At 55.1% G+C, this 20,814-nt stretch overlaps 1 protein-coding gene across 1 annotated transcript; it reads right to left on the bottom strand.

Moving 5' to 3' along the window:
* Positions 1-1,937: 1,937 nt before the first annotated feature.
* On the bottom strand, positions 1,938-19,148 carry TNFRSF13B (TNF receptor superfamily member 13B). Its single transcript, XM_054571096.1, has 4 exons — positions 19,020-19,148; positions 16,225-16,470; positions 2,700-2,885; positions 1,938-2,194 (listed from the first exon to the last, which is right to left on the bottom strand). The coding sequence occupies exons 1-4, from the start codon at positions 19,126-19,128 to the stop codon at positions 1,938-1,940; spliced, it is 798 nt and encodes a 265-aa protein (XP_054427071.1). The 5' UTR covers positions 19,129-19,148.
* Positions 19,149-20,814: the final 1,666 nt, after the last annotated feature.

Here is a 20,814-nt window from a genome sequence, read left to right on the forward strand (position 1 = left end):
TGGAAAGAAGTATTCAAAATCAATGAAAGGCAAGGACCTACATCCAAGATCACTCTACCCAGCAAAGCTATCATTTAGAATGGAAGGGCAGATAGAGTGCTTCCCAGACAAGGTAAAGTTAAAGGAGTTCATCATCACCAAGCCCTTATTATATGAAATGTGAAAGGGACTTATCTAAGAAAAAGAAGATCAAAAACTATGAACAGTAAAATGACAACACACTCACAACTATCAACAACTGAACCTAAAAAACAAAAACAAAAACAAACTAAGCAAACAACCAGAACAGGAACAGAACCATGGGTATAGAGATCATTTGGAGCATTATCAGTGTGGAGGGGGAAGGAGGAGAATGGGGGAAAAGGAACGGGGAATAAGAAGCACAAATAGTAGGTACAAAATAGGCAGGGGAGGCTAAGAATAGTATAGGAAATGGAGAAGCCAAAGAACTTATACGTGCCACCCATGGACATGACTAAGGGGCGGGGGAATGCTGAGGGGTGGACTGGTGTAGGGTGGAGGGGAATAGAGGGGAGAAAAAATGGGACACCTGTAATAGCATAATCAATGAAATATACTTTAAAAAAAAAAAAAGAACGAATTTGGACACGGACACATTGGGAGAAGACACAGGCCGAGGAGCGAGGCCTGGAACAGGTCCCCCCGCACGGTCCTCTGAGGGAGCCAGCTCTGCCGCCCTGATTTCCGACCTCGCACCTCCAGAGCTGGGAGGCAGTGAGAGTCTGTGGTTTAACTCGCCCGTGTGTGGTCCGCTGTTACAGCTGCCCTAGGAAGTGAAAGTGGCCTGTCAGCCATGGGCGTGAGCAGGCGGAGCCTCAGGTTCCCTGTCTACCCGCCTACAGAGCTCTGTGAGCCTTTGGTGCGTGTAGGTGTGCAAGGTAGTTTGGGGTGGATACTTTTAATTTACATAATCAAGTATTTATGTTACTGAGGAAATGCTTCTAAGAATAGTTACGTATTTTAAGATCTCAATGCTACTAAAATGTAGGTTTCAGTGCTAATAAAAATATAGATTAAAATATAGATAACATCTAAAATTGTGAATTCCTTAGTGTTATCAGCCAGAGTCCTTCGAATTTAGCATGAAATGAAAGTAGGTCTAGGAGAAAAGATGAGTTAAGGGAGAAAAAATATTAAGCAACGAATGATGCAGGTTGGTGGTAGATAGGCCCAAAGAGGGTCAACAAGTGAGAACACTCCAGGCCCCGCCGCCTGCCGCGTCCTGCCCGCCCCACGCCCCGCCGCACACTCACACACACGCTGTGCACACACAGACACGTCCTCAGCTCATGGGTGTGCACACACAGATGCGCATGTGCACACCGCGTTTCCAGTGCTTCCCACCCTTCCCAAGGCGGCACGGGGAGTTCTTCTGCAAAACTGGCCCAGCCACCACCCTCGCTCCTGCCAAAGCTGTGGGAGCGCGTGCTCTGCGCCCAGTGGGCAGTGAACCTGCAGGTCCCGGGAAGCCGGGCTGCCACCGCACTGCGGTGGAGTTGTGAGCCAGGGAGGCAGCTGGAGTGGTGGGGCCTTCCAGAACCATCCCCGGGGAAGACGGGACCAAAGCAAGTGGCAGGAAGGAGCCAGCGCCCTGGGAGGCTTTGCTCCCCCAGAGGGCTCTTGGAGACTTGAGTCCAGCAAGCACAGGTGACTTTTATTGCAGATGTGTTTAGATGATGGTGACCTACAGTGGGGACCAGGGGTGAGGACAGCAGAGGTCTCCTACCCTGGCGCCCCCAGCTCTTCTGTCCCCCTTTCTATGGCTCTCCCCCATCTCTGTCTTCCTCTCTCCCCCCATCTCTCCCTCACCAATCCCTCTCCGTTGCTGTCTGTCCTCTCCCTCTCTCTCTTTTTCTCTCTTTCTCCCTCCCTCCCTCTCTTTCCCTCCCTTCATGCCCCTTCTCCCCCCACCCCCTTCAGGCAGCCTGGCCCCCTTCCTGGGCAGGCCAACACATAGCCCCCAAGGTGCCCTCCAGGGACAAGGACACGGTGCAGGCCTTTCCAGCTACTGTGGGGTGGGGGTCCCCGCACCTCCCAGCGTCCGCGGGGCTGGGGGCGCCGGGCTGGGCGGTGCTCTCCTGGGTGGGCGCCCCGCACTTGGGCAGGCAGAAGCCGCAGGTCTGCACACCTTCCTGCAGCCCGTGCGCTGTGCTCCCAGCTTCCGTCCTGTGACCTGTGTGGGGAGGAAAGAGGGCCTTGGCCTTGGCCCCAACCCCCCGGGCCTGTATGCCAGGGCCAGCCCGCTGGGTGTTGGGGGAGTGAAATGCTCCCCGCAGACCGCCCCCCTGCGCCCCCAGCGCCCCCCTGTCCCTAGCCGCTGCAGCGCCTGTCCCTCCTGCTGGGGGCCTGGGCCCAAGCAGGCTTTCGGCCTTTGGCTGGCACTCTGTCCCCATACCCCCAGGAAGACCACCTCCCCGCTGTGTGGCCCTGCCTCCTGGGAGACCCTCCAGGCCCCTGCCCACCCCGTGGCCCTTGCGGGACTCCTGCTGCTCCTCAGGCGCCCCATCTCTCCTGGCCTTTCGTTGGAGCCCGATCTCGCCAACAGCGGCAGAAGCCTGCGGGGCCCCAGGCCTCTCCCGGGAAGAGCTCTCCATTGAGAAGCAGGGGCGGTGCCACACAGAGCGAAGCTGGCAGTGCGTCCCACACGCAGTGGGAGGGCAACCCCGCTTCGTGCTCACCTGCGGAGGACTTGGCCCAGGTCCGACACAGCCCCGCGGGGCTCGGGCGGGAGGGCTGGCCGCCCCTCCTCCTGAGGACGCAGGCCACGGCCAGCAGGAGGCAGCAGATGACGGCGCCCAGGCAGAGCCCCAGGCTGCTGTAGACCAGGGCCAGCTGGTCGGCGCTCAGCTTCAGCCCGGGGGCTGCTGCAAGACAGCGGTGAGGCCTGAGTTCGGGAGGGTCACTGCCCAGGGCCCTTCTCCGAAACATCCCCGCTTCAGACGGCCGCCCGACCCCACAGTCTTTCTTGCACCTCGGGCCCACACAGGGCTCCCACCACCTCCTGCTGGGGGGGGGGGGTCTGTCTGGCTGCGGGAGGTGAGACCCTGCCTCACTGGGAGGCCCGGCTGGCATGCTCTTGGGACCCTGATGGACACCGGCCATCTCTGCCCTGGGCTGACAGCAACTCCCTCCAGGAGCTCCGGGCAGGACCCCTGTCAAGCTGGCCCTCGGCCGCCTCCCCTTGCTGTGAGCATGCGGATGGGCCATGCCAGAGGCAGACTTGGACTGATGGGACCAATGAATGGACAGCAGCCTAGGGAGGGTGCCTTTGTCTGTCCTGGCCTGCGCCTTGCTCCAGGGAGAAGTGGGGAGCAGGCCCCTGGGAGTCAGCCAGGTGCAGCTGCGGTGAGCCCGGAAGGCAGGTATGGAGTGGAGAGTCCTGGGAAACGGGGCACTGGTCCCCCTGCCTCTTGGGCCGTGAGCTTCTGGTTTGGGTACCAGAGGAAGACTCAGTCCAGGGCCAAAGCCCTCCCCTTGAAGTTTCTCCCAAATTCAAACTTTTCCTGGGCCCTGGAATTGGGGGCCTCTTAGACCCCAGGGCAGAAGGGCAGATGCCTGGGTCAGCACGGTGTGCACGCAGCGTGTCCATTACGCAGCGCCTGCGGCCCTCACGGCGTTTGCACGGCTGCAGCGGCTCCCCTAACCCTCCTGCTCCTGGGGAGGGGATTGCTTAGCCACTTGCAGAAGCCGCAATATGGTCCAGGTGCCGTCGGTTCACCATTTAGCAGTGCCCACCTCAATGGCTTGCAGGACATTCGCGAGCTGGCACAGCCATCACTGCTACCTCCTTTGAGGACGTCTGCTCCGCCCCTCCCCCAGGACCCACTAGCAGCCACTTCCCACCCCCTCCCCGGGTCCTGGCAGTGACTGCTTGACTCTCTGTCCCCATGCATCTGCCTGTCCTGGACATTTCGTGTGCATGGAATCAGACCACAGGTGACCTGTGTGTCTGGCTTCTTTCACTTAGCATGTTTTCAAGGCTCATCCATGTACCGTGGGTCTGGACTTCATTGCTTTTTACGGTTGGCTAATGCTCCACTGTGTGGTCATACCACATTTTGTTTATACTTTCATTCCTTGAGGGACACCTGGGTGGTTTCCACCTTTTGTTATTACAAATAATGCTGCTATGGACATTTGTGCAAGTGTTTGTGTGGCTACATGTTTTCAAATTCCTTAGGTATATATGCTTCAGAGTAGAATTGCTAAGTACACTCTCAGTTTACCTTTTTGAGGAACTGCCAGACTCTTCCACAGTAGCCGCACCATTTCCCATTCCATTTCGCACAGGACAAACCAGTCTCAAAGCTACCCAGCTCCCACCGCCGCTGGGAGCGCGTGTGACAGACTGCAGGCCAGAGCTCCGGGCGGGCCTCACGGAGGCCGCGAGGCGGCTGCTGCCCTCTTCCCCCCGCAGCTCCTCAGAGCCAGCAGCTTCGTCAAGTAACGGCGCGGGCAGGCATTACTGTGCTGTTCACAGAGGGAGAGTGGGAGCTCCAGGCGGCCAATGCCCCCACCCCAGGCTGGTAGGGTGGACCTTCGTGGCCCAGGCCCAGGGCTCCGCAAGGCCCCCAGGGAGAGGAAGCAAAGACCCCCGCCCCCGTGGGGCGCGCTGCGCTCCAGTGCGCTACGGCTACTGGGGCCCTAGAGGGGAGGTGACCCAGGAAAAGTTCACGGGGCCCAGGGCAGAGCAAGGCGACATCTGCATTTCTCAGCCCCCAGGACTCCCCATCCGTTTGTCTCCTTCTCGCCTCTGGAATACAGTGAAAACATCGTACTGGCTGGATCAACATCAGAGATGCAATGTCAAGCTACCAGATTGCTGCAAAGTACAAATGAACTGCCACGGTGATTCAAAGAGAAAGACCACATTAAACATTGGAATATTTCAAATGTTTTCAGCATGAATCCCAGCATCCAGACCAATTCTAAGACAGTGGCAGTGTGTTCAGAGATGGCCCCCAAACCACCCTCCCACCCAGACTGGGCGGGGCCTCAGTAACCAGCAGAACTCAGCAGGGGTGGCATGGGCCAGTCCCGGCCTGGGCCCCACGAGGGCCTGGGAGCCTCAGCTTCTGCTCTTCTGTGAGCCAAGCCATGTCCTGGGCCGCAGCATGCGGAGGCGCAGAGGCCACGTGGAGAGGGAGGCGGTGTCTCTGCACCTGCGGCGAGGCCGCCCAGCACCACCTGCCTGCGACTCCGGGGGAGACCGCAAGCAGCGTCAGCCCCGCTGCCCAGCGGGGCCCCACCTCCCACAGGGCTATGTGAGACAATAAAACAGTTGTCGTTTGTAGGCCGCTAGGTTTGAGGGGGCTCCCAGTGTCGTAGCGGGCAACCGAACAGAGGCTCTGCTCTGGAGGGAGTGAAGGGCCTATCCCAGCTCATGCCTCCCTCTGCTCAGACCAGTGATTCGAGGTTTCCTGTGGGAAATGAAACGAGTTCCTGCCTGGAGGTTTGAAAAGACAAACTTTTCAAAGCCCCTGGAGTAAGAGAAAAGCAAATTAAAACTACAGAAGATGTCACTTTCCAGTATTTCAGAGGGAGGCACTTCACTCCTTGGTGGGGGTTGGGGGAGTTTCTTTTCAGGGCCATTTGGAACCACCTGCCAACTTTAAAAAACGCTCCTTTCCTCGCAGCCTCGTCTGTAGCAGCAAAGCCCGAGGCCTAACCGCCCGCCAGCAGGAGAAGGTTCGGCGGGCCCTGGCGCCCCCACAGCTGGGCTGCGCCCGCCAGGGAAGCGAGGGCGGCCGGCCGTGTGCCCTGAGACGGACCTGTCCCCTCTGGGACGGAGGGAGGACGCAGAGGCGGGCGTCGCAGCACCACCACTGCTGGGAGACACGCGGGGCCGTGACACGCCTGGGATGAGAACACGTTTGAAAGGACAAACAGAAACCGAGAGCGGCCCGGGTCCTGGGGAGACAGACTGCGCGCTGGAGGTGGGTGGAGCCCTTTCCCTCAAGCAGTCTTTCAAATGCCTTCTTTTAAAAAGGATCTGTGTGTATCCGCTATTCAAAACAGAAAATAACTCAAAGCTGTTCACACTCCCAAAGACTCAGGCTCAAGGCTGACCGGAGGATGGGGACGACAGAGACCCGGCCGCTCCCGGGCCGCCGCTGCGCCACCACCTGCCTCATGCTGCCTCATGCTCCTCTCTGTACTGCCCGGTGGGCTCGGTCACCACTGGGTCCCGCCGCAGCGAGAGCCAAAACCGTCCCGGGGGCGGGGCATGTGTGCTGGCTCCAGGAGCACAGGTTCACACTCACAAGTTTGTGACCGAAAAGGGATACATCCTCGGTCCGCGTCCGTAAATTAAGTGCTGGGGCGGGAGCCCCCGGCGGTGCAGTTCCACAGCACCACCACTAGGGGCAGCACGCGCAGCTTTTGACTGCTGGAGCCAGGCTGGCCGCCCCGACCCCGCGCAGTTTATTTCCAAGCTGTTTCTTGTTTCGGTTTGGTTTTGTTTACTGTCTCCAAAGCCACCTCTCACCTAAAAATAGAATTGCCCCGGACTACTGTTGCCCCCAGCTCAGGCTCGGCCGGCCAGCTGGGTAGCATTATATAACTTGTCACTTAGGGACAGAGCAAATAGACTTTGTGGGGCTGGGCAAAGAATGCAGGGAGCACGGCCTCAGATGCGGGTGACCAGGGCAGGGAGGCAGGACTGTGAGTCTGGGCCTCGCAGCCACGGCTGCTCAAGCTGAGTGTGGCTTCGGACAGTGTACTTAACTTCAGGCCTCCGTTTCTAACCTGTAAAGGGGGACATGATGTCTCTATCTCTCAGTGGATGCTTGGGGCCCGTGGGGGATGCACGTGAACGTGGACAAGAGTGGAATGTCCCGGCCAGTCTCCAAGCACCCCTTCGCTCAGCTAGCAGGGCATTTGTCCTGGGAGCAGGACTGGGGCGGGGGCAGCGGCTGTGCGGCTCCAGGTGTGTGAGGCGTTCTCCTCCCTCACAGGAGGCTCAGTGCGTGGCTCACAGGCATGTCCACATGGACGGCCCACCCCGCATCCTGCACTCGTCCCTCTTCCCCCAGGTTCTGCACAGGTGGGGATATTTGGCTGAATGTTTGCCCTTGGGAAGGGGGCTTTCCCAGGGAGCATCCTTCCCAGTCTCCTCCGTGTGTGTGCGCGCGCGTGCGCGTGTAAGAGAGAGAGAGAGAGAGAGAGAGAGAGAGAGACCTGCCCGGGAAGGGGGAGGGGAGAGACTGTTTCCAGAATGCCACATCCCCCACTCCACCCACTACCCAGCTGAGGCCTGGGGCCCCCAAGCTCCCATTCTTTCTGGTTCCAGCCCTCCTGAGAGTGAAGCCCCTGAAAATGCACTCACAGCCACAGCCAGAGGGCGAGAGGGGAGCCGGGGCCCCCATAGACCGACGTGCCCATGGCCTTTCCAGGGCTCAAGACTCTCTGGTTCACAAAGGAAGTGCTGGCCGCGTGCAGCCCCAGCTCCTGCCCTGGCCCCCCTCTCCCCGCAGCCTGTTTCCCCCAGGGTCGCCTCCTTTTCTGCACCCCGTCGTTCCTTCTCCCCTCGCTGGCTTCTGCCCCTACAGCTTCATCAGGCAGATTTCACTGTTCAGCCCCAGAAGGCAGAGGGGCGTGGGCTGCCTCCACCGGGACACCACACGCTGAAGTCGCAGGGAGTGGCACAGTGAAGGGAGGCAAGAGGGACAGCAGCCCACACCCTGAGACAAACAAAAAGCCAGCAGCAGGGATGTCACATTCGGCTCCCGTTCCCAAGTGAAAGGACACCTTGAGCAATCGCTAGGACAAAAGCAACGTTGTCCCTGACCCTGCAATGGGACCCCTGATGCTACCCCAGCAGAAAACGGCCATTTCCCTCCCTGCACAATGGCCTGCAAACCAGTTAACTTTGGTCGTTGTGTTTCTTTCTCCACGTGCCTGCCGCACCAGGCCTCCTGTCCGGTGAGCCTGCCTGCCCCCTCTGGCCGCCTTGCTCCCTCCTCCCCTTCTCCTCGCCCCCACCCCACCCCCACCCTGTGCAGGCGCTCGCACCTCGGCCGCCCTGGACCCTGCTGGCCTGGCTCCTCACGTCCCTGCTCTGCCTCCGGCCTCACTGCCTGCTGCCTGCTTGCGTGGCCCCGGGGCCCAGGCCGGGCCCCCTGAACTGTTTGGAGAACAAGCTGGGCCTGAAGGGCCCTGCCCTGCGCACCATCATCTGGTGGAGATGGGTTAAAGTGGGCCCTGCGCACCAAGGGGCGGTTGGGCAACGAGGCCAAGTGAGGACGAGGAGGGAAGGAGGACTGGCTTGCGGGCCTCAGGGACGGTGCGAGGCGGGGTCCCTGCCAGTGGCTGGAAGGGCCCGCCGCCCCTGCCCATATCCTCTGTCAGGGGCCACCTCCCCCCAAGGACACCTGGAAATGGCCCCTCACAGGTTCCCCCGGCCTCCTTGTGGCCAGAGCGGGTGGACATCGCACCCCTCTCTGAGGTGTGGCCGACTCCTTCAGAAACTGCCCGCTTCGTCTTCACAGGCACAGCGCCCTGCAGGCTGCGCTCTGTCCCACGCCCTCGGGACCCTCCCCCGGCCCTCAGACGCAGGCCCCCGTGGACGGTCTCCACCCGTCCTTTCTCCCCTCACACTGGGGTCCCGGGGCAGCCCTTTCCAGTCCTGCGGCCACAGCCGCCGCCTCCTGGGCCAGTGCAGGCTGAGCTCTCCAGGTGAGGCGGTCCCCGGACCCCAGCCCACCAGGCTGGCATCACCCTCCCGCGGGAGGGCCCCACTCAGGGCTCTCGGGCTCCCTCCTCCTTACTCCGCGTAGCAGGTTGAATGGTGCCCAACTCCCGCCCTGAAGATGTGTCCGCTTATAATCTGCAAATACAACCTTATTTGGAAAAAAGAGGCTTTGCTGGTGTAGTGAATGGTCTGGAGATGAGACTGTCCTGGATCAGGGAGGGCCCTAAATCCAGTGACCAGCGTCCTTAGGAGAGAAGACAGGCACAGCCACACCAGAGAGGCCATGGGACGAAAGGGGCAGAGGCTGCAGTGACGTCCCCACAGGCCAAGGAAGGCCTGGAGCCACCAGGAGCTGGAACAGGCAGGAGGGTCCTCGCCAGAGCTTCTGCAGACGCCCAGCCTCCACTACCCTGCGAGCACGTCCGGGGCCTCAAGGGCCCCGGGCACGCCCGGCGCCATCCTGTGCTCTCAAAACCCAGGGCGAGTCAGAGCTCGTGACAGCCCTGTGGGGACTGTGAGGCCCCAGTGCGTTGCCTGGGGCGGTGGGGCTGGAGGCCCGGTGCAGGGGGGCTCGCACCGCCACCCAGAGCCCCTCGCCTGGGCTCCAGGGCCCGTGGGGAGAGTCTGGGGGCTCCGGGGGCCTGGGTAAGCGAAGCAAATCTTTATAGTCACGGGTAGCCACCGGAAAGGCAGCCTTTGCTTCCAACGTGAGCAGAGGCCCCAAGCCCCAGCGGGAGCCGTGACGGTGCCCCATCACAAGCAGTCACAGGCGTCCCCGTGTCTTACGGCAGGGTTTTAGGCAGCCCCAAATGTTGCCTGTGCTCCTGGGAGCCCCGGCTGCCACCCAGCCCCCCACCCCATCTTGTCACTCAGTGCGCCGCTGGAGAACCTCATACCTTCACCCTGACACAGCAAACTGGGCAGTGTTTGGGTTAGGGTTATTTAATATTTAATTTGGTTTACTATTTTGAGGTACTATTTTGTCAGTATCTACACATCCTTGGTTTCTTTGTAGCCCTATGCGTTGTGTTTGATGCACTTTAGAATGTTATTCCAAGAGGGGGTTTACGGGCTCCCTGGGCCAGGGCCCACAGGGCCCGCGGGCTGCTGTGTGCGACACCCCTAGGGCTGGCCTAACACCCAGGCCTTCCGCGCCACCAGCCCCTGCCAGTGCACTGCCCCTCTACCCCCATCCCAGGTCGTCGTCGTCTGTGGCCTCCATTATTGCCAGAAAGAGCCTCTCGCAGGGTCCCTGCCGCCACGGCGACTGTCTGTCCCCTGGGGCGCAGCCCAGCTCAGGCCCCTGGCCCCAGGGCCATCCCCCGGCCCCCAGGAGCGCACCGGTCTCCCAGGCCAGTATCTGGCAGGCGCCGAGCCGCCCCGGAAGGGCGCCCTCCTCCGCCTCTGTCCTCCCCGCGCATGCGCCCGGCCGGGCAGGGGGCTCCACTTTGGGCCTGGAGCCACCCACCCACCTGTCTCCTAGGGGCAAGCAGCCGGACTCCGTGCTTCCGTGTTCTAGGCGTCCCGTCTGCCCCGCTCTGGGCTGGCGAGAAGGAAAGCCTCACAGCCCCCACTTTGGCGCCAGTGGCAGATTCAAGCTGCCCCAGGCCCTCCGGCGCGAGCCCAGCCACCGCGGGGGCCCCAGCCTGGCGCCTTCCCCGCGCTCTTCAGCCACTTCCAGGGGAGCCTGGGAGCCTGCCCTGCTCTCCCCGCGGACGACCTCATCACTGCATCACAGCCTTCCCCACCCTCTCGGCCCGTGAGTGGCATCTCAGTCTCAGGACCCAGAACACCCAAAGTCGTGTGGGGGTCCCTCCTGCTGTTGCAGAGGGGCCGCCACGCTCCCCCAGCCTGGGACTCCCTGATGCAGGTTTGTTCTCATTCTGCTTAGACGCCCGCCCCCAGCATGAAGCCGCGTCCCGCCCCCCCCCCCCGCCCCCCGCAGCCCTCTGAGGCTCTGTTCTGTCGCCTCTCTCAGCGTTTGCACGCACTGTTCCCTTCTTCCACCTTGCCTTTTAAACACGTTTTCTTTTAAAACGAGCAGCTACTATATGCTGTTTGGGCTGTCACTGATTTTTACGGACTAATCTCTTAAAATCCTCACAATTCCATGAAGTCATGTGACCGCAGTCTCACAGAACCAAGGCACAGGGCGGTGAGGTCACCTGCCCGAGGCCACACAGTTCCTCAGGGATGGAACCCGGGTCTGACCCACAGCCTCTGCCGTCACCCCGTGTGCCTGGGGTGCGACGGCGGCCGGGGAGGCAAGCGGGGTTGTGCTGCCACCGTGCACTGAGGTTGACTGGTCATTTGCATGAGTCTAGTCCATGTGCTGCCTGTCCCATCAGACTGGGACCTCCGGGGGCCGGGACAGGACCAGTGCTCAGGCCGCCTCGCCCATGCGCATCACGCCCCCCGCAGTTATGAGTCAGACGAAGGCGTGAGAGCCGGGAGGACACAGCGGGGCCTGAGGCCGTGTCGTGTCGAGCGGGGCCCTGCAGTGGTGAGGAGTGAGTGCGGGTGGCAGGATTGGGGGAACCCGCAAGGGAGACAGAGACAGATCGGCTCCGCCAGTACATATAGCTGGATGCGGCCTGGTCACATAGCGCCCTGCAGCCCCTGACCTCAGGCCCAGACCTGGGCCCTCCCCGGGCATGTGGCCCCGTACTTCTGTCCACAATCTACTCAATCCCAGCTCCTGCCCTGCCAGCCCACGCAGGAGTCAGTGGAGAGAGCAGAACAGACCTACGCCCCAGAACCTGGGGAGACCCAGAGCAGGGCGGGCACAGCAGGTCAGGGAGCCACAGGGCCCCGCCGGGGCTCAGGGCTGCACGGCCAGGCCATGTATGAGCGGAACGGCTGAGGCTGGGTCAGGCATGGCTGGGCGACACAACCCTCTCCCACCGCGCCCTTACACAACCTCATCGACTCATCCTGGACGACCTGTCCCCGGAGCCAAAAAGAGGCTCCCAGCTTCCACCTGGTGCCCTCCAAGGATGGGCCTTGGCTGGCGGTCACAAAAAGGAAGGGCAAAGTGTGTCCCATGGGCAGCAGGTCACCTTTAGGAAATGACATCCCATGGACACTGCTCTGGGATTTTGCTCTTAGAGTGGAGAAACTTTGACCCCATAGACTGAGCCTGAATCCCAGCTCAACATGCATTCACTGTGCGGCTCACAGCAAGTAGCTTCAAATTTTGAGACTTGGGTTTTAGATTTGTCAAGTGGGTAAAACGGATCCAAATGGCAATCTATTGCATCAGAGGTGGGAAAGGTCCCAGGTTTGGCTGGAAGGCTCTGATATGCCACTGGCTGCTGGGCAGGCGCAGAGGACACCGGGCACGGGAGCAGCGGGGGCGGCCCCTGCCTCCGTGACGCAGGCGTCGCCCCTCTGTACCCATGACCTCTGCACAGGAACCTGCAGTTCCTCCCACGGCAAAGAGGCTGCGCTGCATTAAAACCCACAGTGAACTCACCATGGCTACGGATTATTAGCCTCTTCTCCCCCTGAGATGTGCCATGTATTTGCCCCACCTTGAATCTGGCTGGCTTTGCAACTTGAGCATTAGGATGCAGAAGCCGCGATATAACGCAAGTTCCCAGCCTAGGCATCAAGAGGCCTTGCGTTTCCTACCCGTCCCGCCCCTGCCCTCAGGACCACCTTGCCGGACCGCTGATCCAGGAGGAGCAGGAGAGACATACGGAGCAGAGCTACGTTTACCTGAGCCTGCTGAGCATGAACCGACCCCAGCCAACCCGACCCAGAGTCACGAGGTGTACGAACCACCGAGCCCTGGTATCTCGGCACTGGGGTCTGGCCTCGTGGAAATGATGTTACTGTGAGGAAAGTCACAGCAAAGGAAAAAAAACCACAGGCGCCCTGGGAGCTTCAGGCCTGCCGCCTCTCCACTCACCGGCCATGAGCGGTGTGCGCACCAGGTGTTCGTGGGCCCACCTGGCGCCCCTCTCACTCTTTCTGATGCCGCAGAGCTAGAGCTATTTTCTGGGAGGATGATTAGGTCGTTGTCAGTGCTCGGCACCTGGTAGATGCCCACTTCAGGAGACAGCTCTCATCGTGTCCACAGCGGCACACACAGCCCACAGAAGGGACACCCCTGGAGCACCCGGGTTAACTGACGAGGGAGATGAACCACTGGGACCCACTGGAAACCTACTTCATAAGGTCACCCTGACGAGACTGGGAGATGTAGCAGATCTACCTAATACACAGAAGCAAACAGGAAGCAGTCAAAATGCGGAGACAAGGAACATATCCCAAATGAAAGAACAGGACAAAATTCCATTAAAAAGAATCAAACAAAATGGAGTCAATCTCCCAGGAGCTGGTACCTGAAAAGAAGATTCGTAAAACTGATACACCATTAGCCAAACTCATCAAGAAGGAAAGAGTGGGGGCCCAAATAAATAAAATCAGAAATGAAAGAGAAGTGATAACCGGCACCACAGAAATAAAACAGATTAATATGTCCAATTATATCCCAATAAATTGGATAATCTGGAAGAAATGGATAAATCCCTAGACACAAATAACCTTCCAGGTCTGAATCAGGAAGATACCTACCAACAAAATCGAATCAGTAATCCAAAATCTCCCAACAAACAGAAGCCCTGGACCAGATAGCTTCACCGGTAAATTTTACAAAGCATTCAAAGAAGAATTAATACCTATTCTCTAACTCCTCCAAAAAGTTGAAGAGGAGACAAAGGGTCCCAAACTCATATTACAGGACCATCATTACCCTGATATCAAATCAGAAACTACAAAAAAAAATTTTTAGGCCAATATCCTTGGTAAACATAGATGCAAAAATCCTCAACAAAATTATCAGCAAATCACATTCAGCAATATATTGAAAAGATCATCCACCATAATCCAGTGGGATTCATTCCTAGGATGCAAGTTTAGTTCAATATCTGCAAATAAACTAACAAGATACACCAAACAAAATGAAGGGTAAAAGTCATACGATCATATCCACAGATGCAGAAAACCTATTTGACAAAATCCAAAATCCATTTATAATAAAAAGCTGTCAGCAAAGTAGGAATAGAGGAAACACACCCTAACACAATAAAGGCCATATATGCTAAACCCACAGCTAACATCACACTCAAAGATGAAAAGGCGGAAGCTTTTTCTTGAAGATTGAGAACAAGACAAGGTTGTCCACTGTCATCGCTCTTATTCAATATAATGTTGGAATTCCTACTCACAGCAACTGAACAAGAAAAGAAATAAAGGGCATCCAAATTGGAAAGGAAGAAGTAAAACTGTCATTATTTTCAGATGGCATGATACCATACAGAGAGAACCCTAAAGATTCCACCAAAAAACTATTAGAACTGATCAATTACTTCAGAAAAGTAGCAGGATATAAAATTAACATTCAGAAATCAGTTGCATTTTTATACACCAATAACAAACTATCAGAAACAGAAATTTAAAAAAAAATTCCATTTACAATTGCATAAAAAGAATAAAATACCTCGAAATAAATTTAATCAAGATGGTAAAAGACTTGTACTCAGAAAACTAAAAGACACTGGAGAAATAAATTGAAGGAGATACAAATAAATGGAAGGACATACTATGCTCATGGGTGGGAGGAATTAATATCATTAAAATGCTTATACTACCAAAAGCAACTTACAGATTCAGTGCAGTCCCTATCAAAGTACCAATGGCATTTTTTCACAGACCTAGAACAAATAATCCTAAAATTTATATGGAACCACAGAAGACCCCAAATACCCAAAGCAATAGTGAGAAAGAAGAACTAAGTTGGAGGTATCATGCTGCTTGATATAAAACTATACTACAAGGCTGCAGTAATCAAAACACCATGGTACTATCATAAAAATAGACACATAGATCAATGGAACAGAATAGAGAGCTCAATTATAAACCCACACCTATATTCTCAATTAATCTATGATTAAGGAAGCAACAATATACAAATCTCTTCAATAAGTGGTGTCGGTAAAACTGGACAGATACACGCAAAAGAATAAAACTTGATCACTTTCTTACACCAAATACAAAAATAAACTTAAAATAGATTAAAGACCAATTTTAGACCCCAAGTCATAAAATTCCTAGAAGAAAACATAAGCAGTATACTTTTTGACATTGCTCTTAGTAATATATATTTTTTGGATAAGTCTCCTTGAGCAAGGGAAACCAAAGCAAAAATAAATGAATGGGACTTCATCAAACTAAAAAGTTTTTGCACAGCGAAGGAAACCATCAACAAAATGAAAGGACAACCTACTGACTGGAAGAAGGTATTTGCCAACGATATAATCTGATAAGGGGTTAATATCCAAAATAAATAAGAACTCATACAACCTAACATCAAAAATAACCAAGCAATTTAATTTTTAAAAAATGGGCAAAGGACCTGACTAGACATTTCTCCAAAGAAGGCCAGTAGATATATAAAAAGATGTTCAACACTACTAATTATCAGGAAAATGCAAATTAAAACCACAGTGAGCTATGACCTCACACCTCTCAGAATGGCCATCATTAATAAATCAACATCAACTGCTGGTCAGAATGTGGAGGACAGGGAGCCCCCGCGCGTTGTCGGTGGGAATGCAGCCGGCGCAGCCGCTGTGGGAACCAGTGCAGAGTTTCCTCAGAAAACTAAAAATAGAACTACCGTGTGACCCAGAATTCCACTTCTGGTATTTATCCAAACAGATCCAAAGCACCAATCTGAAAACACTTTACACACCTCTGTGTTCAATGCAGCATTATTCAAATAGCCAAAATATGGAAGCAACCTAGGTGTCCATCCGTGGCTGAGGGGATAAAGAAGATGTGATGCCTATTTACAACAGAATGTCTCTAAACCATAAAAAGAGTGAAATCTTGTCATTTGCAACATCATGGATGGACTTGGAGGGTATTATGTTAAGTGAAATAAGTCAAAGACAAATACTGTATGATTTCACTTATATGTGGAATCTAAAAAAATAAAATAAATGAATAAACAAAAGAGAAACAAACTCATAGATCGAGCATATTGATGGTTGCCCGTTTGGGGGCGAAAGATTTTAAAAAGTGAAGGGGTTAAGAAGTACAAACTTACAGTTATTAAAACACTCACAGAATGTCCAGTACAGCATATGGAATATGGTTAGGGATATAGTAATTACTGTGTACGTGTCATGTGGGTGCTACACTTACTGGGGGGATATAGAGGTGTCTAAGCACCACACTGTACATTAGAAACTAACATAATATTGTATGCCAACTGTCACTGAAAATTTTTTTTTAATTCAGAAAAAGTCTCTTGATGATCAGGTCTGTTCTTCTCCTGCTTCCTGCCCAACTGCAGACTTCCAGGTATTTCGCCCATTTTCTCTTTTTCATCCTGTGATGACCTCCACTCGCCTGGACTCTTGACTCCCCAGTCGGAAGGCCCCTTTATTTAGTCCTGGCGCCTGCCCTCCGCCCACTAAGAAGCCATGCAGGAAGCTTACCTGGACCCGCCTCTAAGCCTCTGTGCGCTGATCCCTGGTACCTTCCCAAGCTGTCTGGTTTGGTTTCAGCTTTCCCGGTCTTCTGTCTTCTGAGCTCTGCCTGGAGGGTCACGTGGCTCCTGAACTTGTTCTCACAAAAGTATGTGCATTGCTTAGGGTGACGTCCGCAGATGGAGGCGCAGCTGATGCACTCCCTCAGGAGCTGGTCATAGTACCTGCCTTGCTCCTTGCGGCAACTGACTGACCCTGGAAGACAGACGCGAGTGATGCTAGCCGGTGACAGAGACCGTTGGAAACTGTGGGTCTGGCCTCAAAGGGCATCAAAGTTAAAAAAATACACACAACTAATTCCCTAAAAGCAACTCCACGGTGATCCTAGTCCTTTTCTAATACGCAGATGTAAGGCTGTCACTGCCCCCAAAGTGCCGTTCAGCCGTGATGCACAGATTTTGATACATGGCATTTTTTATATCTGGTTTTCAAGGTTTTTACTTTTCATTGTTATTTCTCCTTTGACCTACAGATTATTTAGAAGTGCATGCTGTAGTTGCTATACATATGACGACTTTTCAGTTATCTTTTAAAACTGATATATAGGTGATTACATTGTCACTAAAGTTCTTTACTTGCATTTTTCAAGCCTCATAATGAAGAAAACCATTGTACATGAACACAAGGATTGGAGAAGAGAACCAGCATTCGTTCCGTGGCAAACTGGGGATGGGGGGAAGGCAGGAGAGTTCGGGGCGCTGCGGTTGCACCGGCCTTCATGATGAACGAGACTACAGGGGCCTATACAGGAGTCAGGGCCAAGGAGCAGAAGCCAAACAAAGTGAGTCTGGTCACACTTTCACTGAGAGGGCAGCTTTGAGAGCAGAACAGAAATCTACACTTTCCCAGGGCACCTTTCCATTGTCTTTAAAATAAGATTCTATTTATATAAATACGTGACTCCCATGACAGGTTCCAAGGGCACATTTCAGAGGCAACGCAACACAGGAGGTAGCCACACAGACTTCAAAGCCGAGTAGCCCTGCTACTTGCAGGTTGTGGGGCCTTAACAGCGACCAACCGCCCACCTCAAGGCCCTCATCTCTCAGAGATGGGCAACACCAGTGTCGACTTTTTAAGGTGGTCGTGAGGGTTCGAAGCCCTCAGCACAATGCCTGGTGCACAGCGTGCAGGTGATCAGTAGATGGAAGGTTTAAGCAGACTATTCACTTCTGCCTCTTTGCAACGCAAACACACCAACACTTATGCCCTTGACAGATTAAGAAAAAGACCATAAAGACGGTGAAGTCGGGATCACAGGAAAGATTCCGATGATCCTGCTCTCCTAGGGACCTCCCCGCTCGGCCCTGCCCTGGTCCGGGTTCCCCTGAGCCACAGAGGACCGCTGCCACCGCCGCTCGTGGGACGGAGTTAACCTTATGGCAGGGGTGCTCCTGGGGTTCTCTGAGACCCCTCCCGTCCTCAGGGACGCTAGTGTGGCCGTCACAGGCGGCGCCTGCGTTCCCCAGACCCACAGCCCTCACCGCCGGGCTCACAGACTCTCCCTCTGGGTCCTGATTTCCCTGCTGGGTTTCCCACGCCCGAGCCTTGGCCCACACTTGCCCTCTCCACCTGACTTTCACACCGACCGACTCCAACAGTCCGTCTCAGGGGCACTTCCTCCAGGGACACTTCCCTGCTCCCTGCTGTGGCGTTTCATGGTACTTTACCTTTATAGCTTAAAATGTAGTCCTTTCTCCCGTTAGATGATAACCTGTTATTGAGTCCCGTGAAAGTTCTGTCTTAAAGGGGCCAGAGAGCTCCATGGGAGCTTGCGGAACGACACCATGAGTGTTCTATCCCATTAACGGATAGTGATTCACTGTCGTGCTTAGGGAGTCGGAGAGTCCTGGCTCAAACCCTAACTTTTCCACCATCATGCTCTGTGAGCTTGGGCAAGTCACTAAGCCTCTCTGAGCTCCACTCAGCAAGTATCTGTGAAGCGCTTGCTATGTGTCAGGGTCACAGTCTGGTGGTGGAAACAGACATGTAACAAATACACACGACGGAACATAAGACAAGTTGTGATACGTTCCATTGAGGAAAAGAACAAGCTATACAAAAGAACAGCAAGCAAAATGTATTTTTCAAGACAACCAGAGAAAGTTAGGTACAGCCTGAGTGAGACAATGTTCAGGGATTCCTGCTGAGGGTGATCCCTGCTAGGTGACATTTTAAAGGCCCAGAGTGTTAGAGATTCATGATCTAGTATCTACCAGCAAGTGACAGGAGTTCTTGGATTAGCTTTAAAATACGGAAGCTAAAACAATTGGTTGGGGAATAAAAAGGCAGAATTTTTAAAGCTGACTGCTGATGGGTAAACGGGGTCTGTCACGTTATCCTCTCTCTGTTTGACAATTCTATAATAACAAGTTTCAAAAGAGAGGAAGGGTAGAGAAGGACAGGGAGCCTCATTTCTGCGGGCAATGAGAGGAGAGCCCGGCCCTTGGGCTGAGACCGTGAGGCTGGTGGGAGGGAGCCAAGGGAAGGAGGAGGAGGAAAGGCTTTTCATACGCCAAGGGCAACATGTGCAAGGGCCTGAGGCAGCAAAGAGCACAGCATGTTCCAGAAACTGCAGAGAGGCCAGTGTGGCCAGAGCAGAGAGACGGAGGGCAGAGGGACGTCACATCACACATCTGCTGCCACAATCCCTCCTCAGACACCCAAGCGCCGCGGGGCCAGAGGGCCCGCGGGAGGTGAAGGGGGGCGATCCAGCCGCCCCCTCGGCGCCGCCCCAGACTCACTGCAGAAGGCCACACAGGCACGTGGAATCCGGTGGCTGCAGAGGGGCTTGCAGGAGACGCAGACGCTGAGCAGGCTGTCCCAGTATTGCTCATCGGGGCACGGATCCATGGCGACCGCAGGCGCAGGCCCTGTGGAGCTGAGAGGCAGGGCACGTGAGGGCAGCGGGCATCCGGCGGGGGTCTGGAAGGCAGGCGGCCTCCCTGTTCACGTCCCCACCCTCGGTCTCAGGGAGCAGGGGGCGACCAGACAACACTGGCTTCCCCCCCGCCCCGCCCTGCAGTCGCTGGGGACCGGGGGCAGCCACCTCACCGCCCTGAGCCTGCGTTTCCCAACCCCCCTCACAGCGGCCATGCCATGCGCGACGCTCTTCTCTGCCCCCTTCACTGTGCCAGCCGCCTCCTACCGCAGGGTTTGGCACGTGCCGTTCCACTCACTCGGAACGTCCTCTTCCCCGTCCTTGCCGGTTGTTCCCCCTCACCCGTTTGGTTGCTGCTGCAACTTCATTTCCGCAGGGGATCCTTTCTGGCCCTCCCACCCTGACAAGGAGACCCTTCTTCTGCACATGGACGCGCCCTTCAGTTGTCACTTCACTTTTACGAGTGTGACTGTTTGATATTAACTGTGAGCTTCGTGCAGGCAGGGGCTCTGTCTAATTTTCTGTTCACTGCTGGGTCCCCAGAACCTAGATGGTGTTTGGGACAAGTAGGTGCTCATTGAATGAAATGAATAAAGTCAAAAGCAGACTTGGCTAGGGTCCAGCACTCATTAATTGACAATGTCCCTCCATTTTTTAAGTAAGGTGTGAGACACACACAATGTCATGTGTTTGCAAATCTCAAGTGTGCAGCCTGAAAAATTTTTCTATATGTGTACAGTGGTCTGTCTTTTTCTGTGGGGGATACATTCCAAGACCCCCAGGGGACGCCTGAAACTGCAGAGGGTACCCAACCCTATGTATACTGTTTTTTTCCCTACACATACATACCTACGATATACGTTTAACTTGTAAATTATGCACAGAGAAAACAATAATGACATAATAAAGTAGAACATCTATAACAATATGCTCTAATAAAAGTTATGTGAACGTGGTCTCTCTCAAAATATTCTATTCTACTGCACTCACCTTTTCACTTACAGAAACCAATTTATGGCTTCTCTCTGGGGTATCTGAAGGGGAGCCCCACAGCCTTCGTGCCCGGAGGCCACTGTTAAGCGGAGCAGCACGCGCTGCGCGGCCCGGGGACGGTTGCTGTGATGGTCTCCGTGACGAGTGGGCCAGCAGTGTGCACAGTGGAGACACTGGACACAGGGATGGAGCCGACAGTGCGGGACATCGTCACGCTACTCGGGACAGTGCATAGCCTAAAATTTTATAAATGGTGTATTTCTGGAATTTTCCATTTACTACTTTTGGACCACGGCTCACAGGGGGTAGCTGAAAGTGCAGAAAACAAAACTGCGGGTAGGAGGCGCTACTGCACATGTGTGTCACGGTCACTCACATCAAGGCAGAGAGCCTGTCCTGCCCCCGAAGACTCCCTGGGCCCCTCCCGGCCAACACCCACTTCCAGAGGGAGCTGCTCGTCTGGCTTTTATCGCTGGAGGTTGCTAAGTTTTTTGCGCGGGCCCCACGGGAGAGCGGGGACGCCCCCACCGTGGCCCGCTGCAGCGCACCTGCCTGGATTTTTACTCTGTGCAAACACATCACCTTCCCATCAGGCTCTGTGGGACTCCATGACGCTTGGTTCCCCAACAACGTCGCCTTTTAAACATCTGGCAAGGCACCTGTTT

Source organism: Pteronotus mesoamericanus, unplaced genomic scaffold (assembly GCF_021234165.1).
Source record: "Pteronotus mesoamericanus isolate MK-2021 breed Mesoamerican mustached bat unplaced genomic scaffold, CSHL_Meso_final contig_22, whole genome shotgun sequence".
In the NCBI taxonomy this organism is placed as follows: Eukaryota; Metazoa; Chordata; class Mammalia; order Chiroptera; family Mormoopidae; genus Pteronotus; species Pteronotus mesoamericanus.